General features: G+C 44.6%; 1 protein-coding gene across 4 annotated transcripts in view; it reads left to right on the top strand.

Annotated features, from left to right (window-relative positions):
- LOC137353043 (TNF receptor-associated factor 3-like) overlaps positions 1-14,942 on the top strand; it is a 67,172-nt gene that overhangs the window by 18,249 nt on the left and 33,981 nt on the right. For 2 of the 4 annotated variants that reach the window (XM_068018978.1, XM_068018976.1), the window contains exon 1: positions 10,005-10,037. The exons of the other annotated variants lie outside the window; for them this stretch is intronic. In XM_068018978.1, coding sequence (XP_067875079.1) covers positions 10,023-10,037 — 15 coding nt within the window. In that variant the 5' untranslated portion in view covers positions 10,005-10,022. Of the gene's footprint in view, positions 1-10,004; positions 10,038-14,942 lie in introns of those variants that run through there. 4 annotated transcript variants of the gene reach the window in all.

The following is a 14,942-nucleotide window of genomic DNA, read 5'->3' as shown; positions in this document are numbered from 1 at the left end:
ATTCAGCTATTTAATCAACTCCCTTTTGAAAGTTACTATTGAATCTGCTTCCACCGCCCTTTCAGGCAGTACGTTCCAGTTCGCAATGACTCGCTGCAGTTAAAACATTCTTATTTCCACCCCCCCCCGCCCGCCCTGGTTCTTTTACCAATTAACTTAAATCTGTGTCCTCTGGTTACCGACCCTTCTGCCACTGGGAACAGTTTCGTCTTGTTTTCTCGATCAAATTATTTATCTTCGAACAATGAAATAATTTTAAATAGACTTTGATTTTAAAGTTATTTAACCTTTAACAGTTTTAAGACCACTTTAGTAGACGATTAGATCGTTATTTTAATGGCTAGATAATAGAGGGTATGGATTGGGATCAGACAAGCTGGTTACCGTAGAAACAGTACTAGCAGATGTGATGACTTGAATAGCCTGGCTTTGTGCTGGAATATTTTACGATTCTAAAAGGATTAATAATTGTGTCACACTTTGGGATTTTTTTTTTTGATTTTTCTTTCGCGGAAAGTATCTTGAGGTGAGTTACCTTAAAATGTGCTTTGAAGTTAAAACTTGCCACGAAGGATTTCCTTTATTCAGGACAGGAAGAGATGAGGAGAAACTTCTTCAACTCAGAGGGCGAATCTTTGGAATTCTCTCCCCCAGAGAGCTGTGGATGTTCAGTGGTTGAGTACATTCGAGGCGGAGGGCAATGGATTTTTAGGTACGAAAGATATTAAGGGATGTGGGGATAGTGCAGGAAGGTGGAGTTGAGCTAGAAGATCAGCCATGATCTTGTTGAATGCCGGAGGGAGATCGATGGGCCGAATGGCCTAACGCCAGCTCCCATTTCTTATGTTCTTATGTGTTGGGATGTGGATCAGGAGTCAGGTGAATAATGTTTAGAGAGGCCCCAGTCCGGAGGGTCTGTTAAAATACTTTCGAGCAAATGTTCATACCTCAGTGATTCATCCAATCTACGTAGCTCATTTCAAGGCAGGGCCTGCATCCAGATAGGTTGAATTTGTACCCCCACCATCCCAAAGAAGCAAACTACCTCCTCTTGGAAACTCTTGAACCAGCAAAACTACAAAAACAATGCATTTTTATCGAGGAGAAAGCAGCGAGGATCTTCGCTGTGCATGGGCTCGATGGGCCGAATGGCCTCCTTCTGTGCCGCAGTGAAGAGGTTGGAGATGCTGTAGGATGGTTCCAAGACCTCTTGTTCAAGGCAGGTACATCGACCCACTGATGTGAGAAAGTATAGCGTGTGCATTATTTTGTATCATTATTTTGTATCATTATTTTGTATCATTATTTTGTATCATTATTTTGTATCATGCTGTGATTTGTAAGTTGCACTGATTGGACTAAAGTGAACCTGATCACAAGTGTTGCTCCTTATGATGGAGGAAAGTAGTCGAACAATTCTAACCCAGCCTCGGCTGACCCAGTATTAACTTGAGTCACTTTTTGGAGAGGTTGAAGAAACACATGTGAAAAGATGCATGTCCCATAAAAGTGAGCCATTCAGACCACTTACAGGAGCCCCTGTCACCTGAGAAAGCATCCACGGAAGATTTCAGTTTGTTACTTGCTGCATTTTAATAGAATATCGAGTGATAGTGCAACAACATGCCTCCCAGAGAAAATTAAACCTCTTACTGATTCCAGGCATGTCGAGCGTCACTCAGCTGGGGTGAGGGGAGGGGGTGAGTTTACAATCACTGTTAAATAAGTTGTTGGATTAAAAAAGACATGAGGAGTTTCATTTCCGCTCATTAATCAATTGTACAGGAACATCACGGATCAGAAAATAAATACCCTAGAGTACGATGTTTAATCTATAGATCGCTCAGCTAATGTGTGGGATTGAACCCTTGACAATGGGAGGTTCCAGTTCTAATCCTGGATCTGGGCTGAGTTCAGTTTGTATCATGTGTGAACAGGAAGGGCCAGCCTTTCCTTTCCTGCTTCTTTCATTATAGGGTCAGAAGCTGGGAATTCTGCAGTACGTAACTCACCTCCTGACTCCCTGATGCCTGCCCATCATCTACAAGTCAGGAGTGTGACGGAATACTCTCCACTTGCCTGGATGGGTGCAGCTCCAACAACACTCAAGTAGTTCGACACCATCCAGGACAAATCAGCCGCTTGATTGGCATCCCATGCACAAACATTCACTCCCTCCACCACCGACGCACAGTGGCAGCAGTGTGTACCACCTACAAGATGCACTGCAGCAACTCACCAAGGCTCTTTAGACAGCACCTTCCAAACCCGCGACCTCTACTGACTAGAAGGACAAGGGCAGCAGATGCATGGGAACATCACCACCTGCAACTTCCCCTCCAAGTCACACAGTATCCTGACTTGGAACTATATCGCCGTTCCTTCACTGTCACTGGGTCAAAATCCTGGAACTCCCTTCCTCACAGCACTGTGGGTGTACCTACCCCACATGGACTGCAGCGGTTCAAGAAGGCAGCTCACCACCACCTTCTCAAGGGCAATTAGGGATGGGCAATAAATGCTGGCCTAGCCAGCGACACCCACATCCCATGAAGGAATTAAAAGAACAGTTATAGGATTCTGTTGTGTCCCTTTTAATACGAGGAATACAAGAATCTTAAACTTAAACAAAGCCAATTATGAAGGTATGAGGGGAGAACTGGCTAAGGTTAATTGGGGAAATAGACTGGAAGGTCTGGAGGTAAATGAACAGTGGAAAATATTTAAAGAAACAATTCAAAGGTTTCAACAAAAGTACATTCCGTTCAAAAACAAAAACTCGTCCAAAAAATCCTTGGCTCGCTCAGGAAGTTAAGGAGAGAATTAAACTAAAAAAAGAGGCTTACAATGTTGTAAAAAAACAGTAGCAAGTCTGAGGATTGGGAATGTTTTAGAAACCAGCAAAGAGCCACCAAAACGTTGATGAAAAGGGAAAAAATAGCATGGGAGTAAACTAGCCAGCAATATAAAAACAGATTGTAAGAGTTTTTATAAGTACATAAAGAAGAGAGTAGCTAAAGTAGACATTGGTCCCTTCGAGGGAGAGACAGGAGAAATCATGGGGAATGAGGGAATGGCAGAGGCATTGAACAAACATTTTGTTCACAGTAGAAGACACAAGTTCCATACCAGAAATAGGCAGTAACCTAACGGTTGAAAAAAGTGAGGAAATTAAAGATATTGATATCAGTTGAGAAAAAGTATTGGAGAAACTTGAGGGACCAAAATCTGACAAGTCCCCGGGACCAGATGACCTACATCCTAAGGTTCTAAAAGAAATAGCTGCAGCGATAGATAATGTATTGGCTATGATTTTCCAGAATTGCTTAGATTAAGGAATGGTCCCATCACATTGGAAGTTGGCAAATGTTTTGTCACTTTTCAAGAAAGGAGGTAAAGAGAAAATAGGAAACTACAGGCCAGTTAGCCTAACATCAGTCATTGGGAAGATGCTGGAAACTATTATTAAAGAAGTCTTAACATTGCACTTGGAGAAGCATAGTATGATGAGAACAAGTCAGCATGGTTTTACAAAAGGGAGATCAGAGTTTTTTGAGGATTTAACTAGTAGAGTAGATAAAGGGGAACCAGTAGATGTAGTATACCTGGATTTTCAAAAGGCATTCGATAAAGTGCCACATAAAAGATTGATATACAAGATAAGGGCTCATGGTAATATATTAGCGTGGATAGAGGATTGGTAAACAGACTGGAAGCAGACAGTGGGCATAAATGGGGCATTTTCAAGTTGGCAGGCAGTGAATAGTGGGGTGGCACAAGGATCAGTGCTGAGGCCTCATCTATTTACACTCTATATTAATGAAGAGAGTAATGTATCTAAGTTTGCTGATGATACAAAGCTCGGTGGAAAGGTAAGCTGTGGGGAGGATGTAGAGAGGCTGCAAAGAGATATAGACAGGTTACATGAGTGGGCAACAAGATGGCAAATGGAGTATAATGTAGGGAAGTGTGAAGTTGTTCACTTTGTTCGTAACAAATAGAAAAGCAGAATATTTTTTAAAAGGTGTGAAACTGATAAGTGTTGATGTTCAGAGAGACGTGGAGGTACTCGTACAAGGAACACACAAAGTTAACATGCAGGTGCAGCAGGCTGTTAGGAAAGCAAATGGCATGTTGGCCTTTATTGCAAGGGGATTGGAGGACAGGAATAAAGAAGTCTTACTAAAATTGTACAGGGCTTTGGTGAGACTGCACCTGGAATACTGTGTGCAGTTTTGGTCTCCACATTTAAGAAAGGATATACTTGCATTGGAGGCAGTGCAGCGAAGATTTACTAAATTGGTTCCTGGGGTGAGGGGGTTGTCCTATGATGAGAGGCTGAGTAAATTGGGCCAATATTCTCTGGAGTTTAGAAGGAGAGGCGATCTCATTGAGATATACAAGATTCTGAAAGGGCTTGATAGGGTAGAAGCTGAGAGATTGTTTCCGCTGGACGGGGAATCTACAACACAGGGACACAGTCTCAGGATAAGGGGCCAATCATTCAGGACTGAGATGAGGAGAAATTACTTCACTCAAAGGGTTGTGAATCTTTGGAATTCTCTACCTCAGACAGTTATGGATGCTCCATCATTGAATACATTTAAGGCTGGGATAGATAGATTTTTGGTCTCACAGGGAATCAAGGGATAAGGAGAGTGGGCAGGAAAGTGGAATTGAAACCCAAGATCAGCCATGATCGTATTGAATGGCGGAGCAGCTCGATGGGCCGAATGGTCTACTGCTGCTGCTATTTCTTGTGTTCTTGAGGCTGACAGTTTGAATTAGCTTATAAGATCAAAGTGGTTTGCGTCTTTGATCTAATTAAAAGCCCTTGCTTTAATGTAAAAAGTCTTGTTTGTCCCAGTGTGTTGACTTATATAAGATTGGAACATGATGGGTTGATGTTAGTGACTGGGCTGATTGAAGTTTTCCAAAAGCATTACTCATCTCAGTCCCCTGGAGTTCAGTCCTTGCCCATAGAACTGATCCCAGTCAATTAGGGTGTCTGCTGTGGAATGGGGGACATCACTGAGGAGTTGCTTTTATAGATGAAAGGCAATCGGCCATCGCCTGTCCTATTGAGAGATGGTGTGCCCACTGTCCTACTCCCTTACCACCTAATCTACTGGACAAGGCGCAAAAGACAACTAGAGGGAGGGAACACAAACAGATCTCGCTTGTGTTTCTGCCAGCTACATGAGCCTCAAGCATAAGGAACAAGTGACACGAGCACAGTGAGCACACTGATTGCCCCCCTCAGCTGGGGGGGGGGGTGACAGATCCCATGGCGATATTTGAAGGGGAGCAGGGGAGTTCTCCCCGGTGTCCTGGCCAAATATTTATCCCTCAAGCAACATCACTAAGTCAGGGTAATCGGTCATTGCCTCATTGCTGTTTGTGGGATCTTGCTGTGCCTAAATTGGCTGCCATGTTTCCTACGTCACAACAGTGACTGTACTTAATTGGCGGTACGGTGCATTGGGACGTCCCGAGGTCATGAGCAGTGCTATAGAAATGCACTTTCTAGTGAGTCTGTAGCTCTGCAGGAAGCCATTTAACCCTTTTTTCCCCATTGCTGTCTCTCTGCAGTTACAGAGACACTGTCAGAGTTACTGTCCCATTCCCCAAACCCTTTGACATTTTCTTTTTTCAGATAGAGCTGTGCTTGCCTTGTGAGAGTTAGTCTGGAATCTGTTCCTGCCCCTGCTTCTGCTCGGGCATGCTATAGCCTGATAATTATAGAAACATTCTCCAAATGGTTCACTTGGCTCCTTCAGAGCAGACCTTCAGCACAGTGGGATATCTTTCCTGCATCTGAAATAAAAGGTGCAGGGTTCAAACCGTGTTCCAGACAGTCCTGGTGTGCAGAGACCCAAGATCCAGCTCGGAACTCCAGATTCTCATCCAGTGGGATACTTATGTCTGGTTGGTGTGAGTGGATTCCCCCCGCATCCCGTGTGTGGAAGCTCATAAAACCCTTCTGGCTGTAAACCCGCACCCTGCTATCCCACTCCCCCCTTGTCAGCTGGTATAGAGATGGCTCCAACCATGTTTACTTAATGCCCTATCAGACAGCTACTGCCCTTTCCAGAACAAACATCAAAACTGACACTTCAGTGCAGTACCGAGGGAGTGCTACACCGACTGAGGGGGCCGTCTTTTGGTTCAGACATTAAACCAAGGCCCTGTGGCCCTCTCGGTTGGATATAAAAGATCCCCTGTTCGATTTCGAAGAACTAACCCCGGGGTGTTCCTGGCCAATATTTATCCTTCAATTGACATCACAGTAACAGATGATCTAACCGTTGTCACTTTGTTGTTTGTGGGATCTTGCTGTGCTGCCACATTTCCTACAGTACAATAGTGACTACACTTCAAAAGTACTTCACTGGCTGTAAAGTGCTTTGGAACGTCCCATGGTCGTGATAGGCGCTATATGAATGCAAGTCTTTCGTTATCCCTAACATTTCATTGTTTTGCTTGCCCGCTATTTGTTCACCAGCAGAGTCTCAGTGGGGGGAGGGGCTTATCCACCTGGCTTCATCCATTTAAAATAACAGAATGCTTCTCCCAAGCTGAATGGAGTTCAAATCCATCTGTGGAGAGAGAAGCAGAGTTAACGTTTCGGGTCAGTGACCCTTCATCAGTCCCACCTGTACCCCACCCCCAGGACGTGTGGTGCTGAACCCCAGTGAGTCCCAGCACCTTCAAGCCACTAAGATCATGCTCACAAAAATTAACTTACAACTCGTTTGAGGGTGCAGAATGTTCAGCCTTTTGCCTCGAGGGACGGCTGCTGACTGTATACGGTTTGCAAACGGTCATTGCTAACCTGCTGGGGTAGGAGACTGGCACCGTGATGGGTATTATCACACAAAGGGCCGACTGCTGCCAATCCCTCCAATCTACCAAACTACAATTTGACCGCTGACTTCTCAACATCAGTCGCCTGCTGCCGAAAATTAAACTGTCTTTTATGCATCAGTGCCAAAAGAGGACTTCTCTTTAAATACCTGCTACCTGGCAATGGAGAGTGGTGTTCTAGTTTTTAACCCTTGCTATATTTATGTAGTTGAGAAAATTTCCCAATACCAGCAGAAACACAGCTTTCACTATTCGCCCATCAGCCTTTCTCACTCCGTCTTTACATTCCACACCCGAACTGCGTGCATGAGGTAACACATCTGATAATCAAGGGACTTGAGGAGATTGCAGCTGTTGGCAGCTCTTGTCAGATAATGCGGAGGGAAGGGAACAAGAAAATGCAGTGAATATCAAAATTCCAGTGTCTCAGGTGCTCTTCACGGTAGTTTCTGGTATCACCCTGAGTGCAGGGCAGTTCCCACATAGTTTGGTCCTTGGCATTCATCAGTCCCATTAACATGTGCTTGTATGTTTTTTCAGTGTGGGTATGCATGTTTCAGTGTGTTTCTCTGTGCGTCATTTGTGTGTGTGTTTCTGTGAGCGCGTGTTTCTGTGTGTGTTTCGGTATGCATGTTTCTCTTTGTGTCCGTGTGCATACACATTTCTGTGTGCATGTTTTTCTGTGTGTGTGCAGATTTCTGTGTGTTTTTGTGTTTCTATGTGTGCATGTGTATGTGCATGCATGTTTCTGTTTTTGTGTGCGGTGTGCATGTTCCTGTTAAGGTATGGCAGGGCATCTCTGCTGAGTGGAATGTACAGCCTGTGACATGTGGAAAGTCATGGATGGACACATCTGCAGGAAGTGTCACTGGCTGCAGCAGCTTGAGCTCCGGGTTTCGGAACTGGAGCAGCAGCTGGAGTCACTGTTGTGCATCCGCGAGGCGGAGGACTACGTGGATAGCACGTTTAGGGAGGTAGTCGCACCGCAGGTTAGGAGCATGCAGGCAGAGAGGGAATGGGTGACTGCCAGGCAGTCTAAGAGAACCAGGCAGGTTGTGCAGGAGTCCCCTGATATGATCTCACTCACTAATCGGTTTTCCATTTTGGATACTGGTGAGGCTAATTGTTCCTCAGAGGAGTGCAGTCACAGCCAAGTTTGTGGCACCACAGGTGGCTCAGCTGCACAGGAGGGGAGGAAGAAGAGTGGAAGAGCAGTAGTGATAGAGGACCAGTTAGTTAGGGGAACAGACAGGCATTTCTGCAGCAGTAAATGTGACTCCAGGATGGTGTGTTGCCTCCCTGGTGCCAGGGTCAAGGATGTCACAGAGCGGCTTCAGGACATTCTTCTGGGAGAGGGTGAAGAGCCAGAGGTCATGGTCCACATTGGTACCAATGACATAGGTAAGAAGGGGGATGAGGTCCGGAAAGCAGATTTTAGGGAGCTAGAAATGAGATTAAAAAGTAGGACCTCAAAAGCAGTAATCTCAGGATTACTCACAGTCCCACGTGCAAGTGAACAAAGGAATAGGAGAATTGAGCGATTGAACAAGTGGCTGGAGAACTGGTGTAGGAGGGAGGGCATCAGATTTCTGAGACATTGGGATCAGTTCTGGGGCAGGTGGGACCTGTACAAGATGGATGGGTTGCATCTTAGCGGGACTGGGATGGATATCCTGGCAGGGAGATTTGCTAGTGCTGTTGGGGGGGGGAGGGTTTAAACTAAATTATCAGGGAGATAGGAACCTGAGAGGAAGCTCAGATTGGACGGAAGCAGAACTGGTAACTTGTTAGGGGTGTGGAAACCAAAAGGAAATATCAGAGAGGAATACCAAGGTGCACAGAATACCAGGGGAGATAGATAGCACAAGAGTAGGGAATAGTACGTGATTAGGTGGGGTCAGAGTAAGGGACAAAGTAATAAAGTCTGAATCAGGGTTAATGTGTGGGTTAATGTGAATGCACGGAGTGTGGTCAATAAGATTGGTGATGTACAGGCGCAGATTGCCATGTGGAAATATAATGTTGTGGCTATAACAGAGATCTGGCTCAAAGAAGGGCAGGACTGGGTGTTAAATATTCCTGGATACAAGGTGTTCAGGAAAGATAGGGAAGGGAAAAAATGGGGATGGTGGCAGTATTGATTAGGGAGAGCATTGCAGTGCTGGAGAAGAAGGATGTCCCAGAGGGGTCGAGGACAGAATCAATTTAGCTAGAGCTAAGGAACAAAAGGGTGCAGTTATATTGCTCGGTGTTGTCGAGAGGCCACCAGCAAGTGGGAAGAACGTGGAGGAACAAATTACAAAGGAAATTACAGAGAGGTGCAAAAATTATAGGTGGTTATAATGGGGGACTTTAATTATTCAAACATAGACTGGGATAGTAGTAGAGTAAAGGGCAGTGAGGGGCAAGAGTTCCTAGAGTGTGTTCAGGAAAATTTTCTACAGCGGTATGTTGCTAGTCCAATGAGAAAGGAGACACTGCTAGACCTGGTTCTTGGGAATGAGGTGGGCCAAGTGGATCAAGTATCAGTAGGAGAGCATTTAGGGGACAGTGATCATTGTATCATAAGGTTTAGGCTGATTATGGAAAAGGACAAAGAGCAATCCAGAGTAAGAATAATTAACTGGGGGAAAGCCAACTTCAATGGGGTAAGAATGGAGCTGGGGTGAATAAATTGGAGTCAAAAGCTGGCAGGAAAACCGTTAGATGAACAATGGGCTACCTTCAAAGAAGAGATAGTTCCGGCACAGTCAAGGTATGTTCCCCCGAAGGGGAAAAGTAGGGCAAACAAATCCAGAGCTCCCTGGATGACAAAAGAGGTAGAGATTAAGATAATGAAGAAAAAGTGTACTTATGACAGATGCCAGGAAGAAAGTACAATTGAGAACCAGGCTGAATATAGAAAGTCCAGAGGCGAAATGAAAAAGCAAATAAGAGAAGTAAAGAGAGAGCATGAGAAGAGACTGGCAGCTAGCATTAAAGGAAATCCCAAAGTTTTCTATAGACATATAAATAGTAAAAGGGTGGTAAAAGGAGGAGTGGGGCCAATTATGGACCAGAAAGGGGATTTACACATGGAGGCAGTGGGCATAGCTGAGGTATTAAATGAATACTTTGCCTCTTTCTTTACCAAGGAAGAAGATACAACCCAGGCGATGTTGAAAGAGGAGGTAAGTCAGACACTAGAGGGGTTTAAAATTGATAAAGAGGAAATATTAGATAGGCTGTCTGTACTTAAAGTGGATAAAGCACCAGGACCAGATGAGATACATCCAAGAATACTGAGGGAAGTGAGGGTGGAAATCGCAGAGGCACTGGCCATAATTTTTCAGTCTTCCTTAGACTCAGGGATGGTGCCAGAGGACTGGAGAATTGTAAATGTTACACCCTTGTTCAAAAAAGGGTGTAAAGATAAGCCCAGAAACTACAGGCCAGTCAGTTTAATTTCAGTGGTGGGAAAATTTCTAGAAAAAATAATTCGGGACAAAATCCATAGTCACATGGACAAATGCGAGTTAATTAAGGAAAGCCAGCAGGGAAATTCATGTTTAACTAACTTGCTGGAGTTTTTTTGAGGAGGTAACAGAGAGGATTGATGAAGGCAATGCTGTTGATGTGGTGAACATGGACTTTCAAAAGGCGTTTGATACAGTGCCACACAACAGACTTATAGCTCATGGAATAGAAGGGATAGTTGCAACATGGATACAAAATTGGCCGAGTGACAGGAAACAAAGAGTAGTGATTAATGGATGTTTTTCGGGCTAGAGGAAGGTTTGTAGTGGAGTTCCCCAGGGATCAGTGTTGGGACCTCTGCTTTTCCTGATCCATATGAATGACCTAGACCTTTGTGTACAGGGCACAATTTCAAAGTTTGCAGATGATACGAAACTTGGAAGCATTGTGAACTGTGAGGAGGATAGTGTAGAACTTCAAAAGGACATAGAGAAGTTGATGGAATGGGCAGACAGGTGGCAGATGAAGTTCAATGCAGAGAAATGTGAGGTGATTCATTTTGGTAGGAAGAACATGGAGAGACAATATAGAATAAAGGGTACAATTCTAAAGGGGGTGCAGGAGCAGAGGGACCTAGGTGTATACGTGCATAAGTCATTGAAAGTGGCAGGACAGGTTGAGAGAGTGGTCAATAAAACGTACAGTATCCTGGGCTTTATTAATAGGGGCATAGAGTACAAGAGCAAGGAACTTATGTTGAATAAAAGCAAAATACTGCGGATGCTGGAAATCTGAAATAAAAGCAAGAAATGCTCGAAATACTCAGCAGTTCTGGCAGCATCTGTGGAGAGAGAAACAGAGTTAACGTTTCAGGTCAGTGACCCTTCTTCAGTACTTGAGGTTATGTTGAACTTGTATAAGACACTAGTTCGGCCTCAGCTGGAGTATTGCGTCCAGTTCTGGGCGCCACACTTTAGGAAAGACGTGAGGGCATTGGAGAGAGTACAGAAAAGATTCAGGAGAATAGTTCCAGGAATGAGGAATTTCCATTATGAAGACAGATTAGAGAAGTTAGGACTGTTTTCCTTGGAGAAGAGAAGGCTGAGAGGTGATTTGAGTCGTAGAGTTAAAGAGTTATACAGCACAGAAACATCGGCCCAACATGCCTGCGCTGACCATCAAGCACCTGTCGTAACTAATCCCATTTCCCTGCACTTGGCCCAGAGCCTTGTATGTTATGGCTCATCGAAATACTTCTTGAATGTCGTGAGTGTTCCTGCCTCTACCACCCCTTCAAGCAGTGTGTTCCAGATTCCTCTGGGTGAAAAAATTCTTCCTCAACTCCCCTCTAAACCTCCTGCCCATTACCTTGAATCTATTCCCCTTAGTTATTGACCTCTCCACTAAGGGAAAAGGTTTCTTCCTATCTATCCCATCAATGCCCCTCATAACTTTGTATACCTCAATCAGGTCCCCCCTCAGCCTTCTCTGCTTCAAGGAAAACAACCCCAGCCTATCCAGTCTGTCCTCATAACTGAAATGCTCCAGCCCAGGCAACATCCTGGTGAATCTCCTCTGCACCCTCTCCAGGGAAATCACATCCTTCCTATAGTGTGGTGACCAGAAATGTACACAGTACTCCAGCTGTGACCTAACCAGAGGTTTATACATCTCCATCATACCCTCACTGCTCTTATATTCTATGCCTCGGCTAATAAAGGCAAGTATCCCATATGCCTTCCTAACCACCTTATCTACCTGTGCTGCTGCCTTCAGTGATCTGTGGACAAGCACCCCAAGCTCCCTCTGATCCTCTGTACTCCCTAGGGTCCTACCATCCATTGTATATTCCATTGCCTTGTTAGTCCTCCCAAATTGCATCACCTCACACTTCTCAGGATTAAACTCCATTTGCCACTGCTCCGCCCATCTTACCAGCCCATCTATATCATCCTGTAATCTAAGGCCTTCCTCCTCACTATTTACAACACCACCAAGTTTCGTATCGTCTGTGAACTTACTGATCATACCTCCTATATTCACGTCTAAATCATTAATGTACATTACGAACAGTAAGGGTCCCAGCACTGATCCCTGTGGTACACCACTGGTCACAGCACTCCATTCGCAAAAACAACCCTCGACATCACCCTCTGCCTCCTTCCACTAAGCCAATTTTGAATCCAATTTGCCAAATTGCCCTGGATCCCATGGGCTCTTACCTTCTTAACCAATCTCCCACGCAGGACCTTATCAAAAGCCTTACTGAAGTCCATGTAGACGATATCAACTGCTTTACTCTCATCTACACCTCTAGTCACCTCCACGAAAAATTCAATCAAACTTGTAAGACACGATCTCCCCCTGACAAAGCCATGATCAATCCCTGCCTCTCCAAGTGGAGATTAATCTCGTCTCTCAGAATTTTTTCCAATAATTTCCCTACCACTGATGTTAGACTCACCGGCCTGTAATTACCTGGTTTATCCCTGCTACCCTTCTTGAATAAACCACATTTGTTGTCCTTCAGTCCTCTGGCACCTCACCTGTGGCCAGAGAGGATCTGAAAATTTGTGTCAGAACCCCTGCTATCTCCTCCCTTGCCTCACATAGCAGCCTGGGATACATCTCATCTGGGTCTGGGAATTTATCCACTTTTAAGCCCGCTAATACAGCTAATACTTCCTCCTTTTCAATGCTAATTTGATCAAGTATATCACAATCCCCCTCCCTGATCACTACACCTACATCGTCCCTCTCCATAGTGAATACAGATGAAAAGTAATTGTTCAAAACCTCACCTATGTCCTCCAGCTCCAAACACAGATTGCCTCTTTGATCCTTAATGGGCCCCACTTTTTCCCTGGTTATCCTCTTGCCCCTAACATACTTATAAAATGCCTTGGGATTTTCCTTTATCTGGTCTGCCAGTGATTCTTCATGCCCCCTCTTCACTTTCCTAATTACTTTTTTAAGTACTCCCCTACACTTTCTATACTCCTCTCGGGCCTCCACTGTTTTCAGCACTCTGAATCTTCCATACGCCTCCTTTCTTTTCCTTATCCAATCCTCTATATCCCTTGACATCCAGGGTTCCCTGGACTTATTGGTCCTACTCTTCACCTTTACAGGAACATGCTGGACCTGAACCCTCACAATTTCCTTTCTAAATGACTCCCACTGGTCTGATGTAGACTTTCCTATAAGTAGCTGTTCCCAGTTCACTTTGGCCAGATCCTGTTTTATCATATTGAAATGTGCCTTCCCCCAATTCGGTACTCTTATTTCCTGTCTATGTCCTTTTCCATAACAACCTTAAATCTTAGAGTTATGGTCACTATCCCCGAAATGCTGCCCCACTGCCACTTCTACCACTTGTCCGTCTTCATTCCCTAGGATTAAGCCCAGTACCGCTCCTCCCTACATACTGGCTCAAAAAGCTCTCCTGAATGCACTTGAAGAATTCTGCCCCCTTTAAGCTTTTTGCACTAATACTATCCCCTCTAATATTGGGGAAGTTGAAATCTCCTATTATTATTACACCTCTCTGAGATTTGCCTACATATCTGTTCCTCTATCACTGCCTGACTGTTTGGAGGCCTGTAGTACACTCCCAGCCAAGTAATAGCTCCCTTTTTGTTTTTAAGTTCTACCCGTTTGGCCTCATTAGAGGAACCTTCTAAGATATCATCCCTCCTTACTACAGTAATTGACTCTTTAATCAACAGTGCAATGCCACCTCCTCTTTTACCCCCTCCCCTATCACGTCTGAAGATTCTGTACCCTGGGATATTCAGCTGCCAATCCTGTCCTTCCCTCAACCATGTCTCAGTGATAGCAATAATATATTCCCATGTGTTAATCAATGCCCTCAAATCATCTGCCTTACTAGTAAGACTCCTTGCATTAAAATAGATACAATCCAGCCTTGCATTATTTGCCTGAGCCTTAACAGGTCTTTTTGATAGAGGTATTCAAAATCATGAGGGGTCTGGACAGAGCAGATAGAGAGAAACTGTTCCCACTCGTGAAAGGATCGAGAACGAGAGGGCACAGATTTAAAGTATTTGGTAAGAGAAACAAAAATGACATGAGGAAAATCTTTTTCACACAGCGAGTGGTTAAGGTCTGGAATGCGCTGCCTGAGAACGTGGTGGAGGCAGGTTAAACTGAAGCATTCAAAAGAGAATTAGACAGTTACCTGAAAAGGAAGAATGTGCAGGATTACGGGGAGAAGGCGGGGGAGTGGAACTGGGGGAATTGCTCTTTTGGAGTGCGGACACGATCGGCTGAATGGCCTCCTTCTGCACTGTGACAATTCTGTGATTCTATGTGTGTTCCTGTGTATTTGTGTGTGTGTGTGTATGTGTGTGTTTGTGTGTGTGTTTGTGTGTGTGTGTGTGTGTGTGTGTGTGTGTGTGTGTGTGTGTGTGTGTGTGTGTGTGTGTGTTTTTGTGTATGTGTGTAGACTGCAGATTTCCCTATTTGGGACAGGAACTGAAAGGCGAAGAGCACAATGCTCACACTGCCCTGGAGTAAAGGGATTTTCCAGATACAGTGTGAGGTTACCCTGACAAATTGCCAGCTGACTGCAGGGAACATTCTTATAGTTAAACAGC

The sequence above is a fragment of the Heterodontus francisci genome, chromosome 40, assembly GCF_036365525.1.
Source record: "Heterodontus francisci isolate sHetFra1 chromosome 40, sHetFra1.hap1, whole genome shotgun sequence".
NCBI lineage: Eukaryota > Metazoa > Chordata > Chondrichthyes > Heterodontiformes > Heterodontidae > Heterodontus > Heterodontus francisci.
Note: the sequence above shows the minus strand (reverse complement) of the source record. Positions and strands in the feature narration are given on the sequence as shown.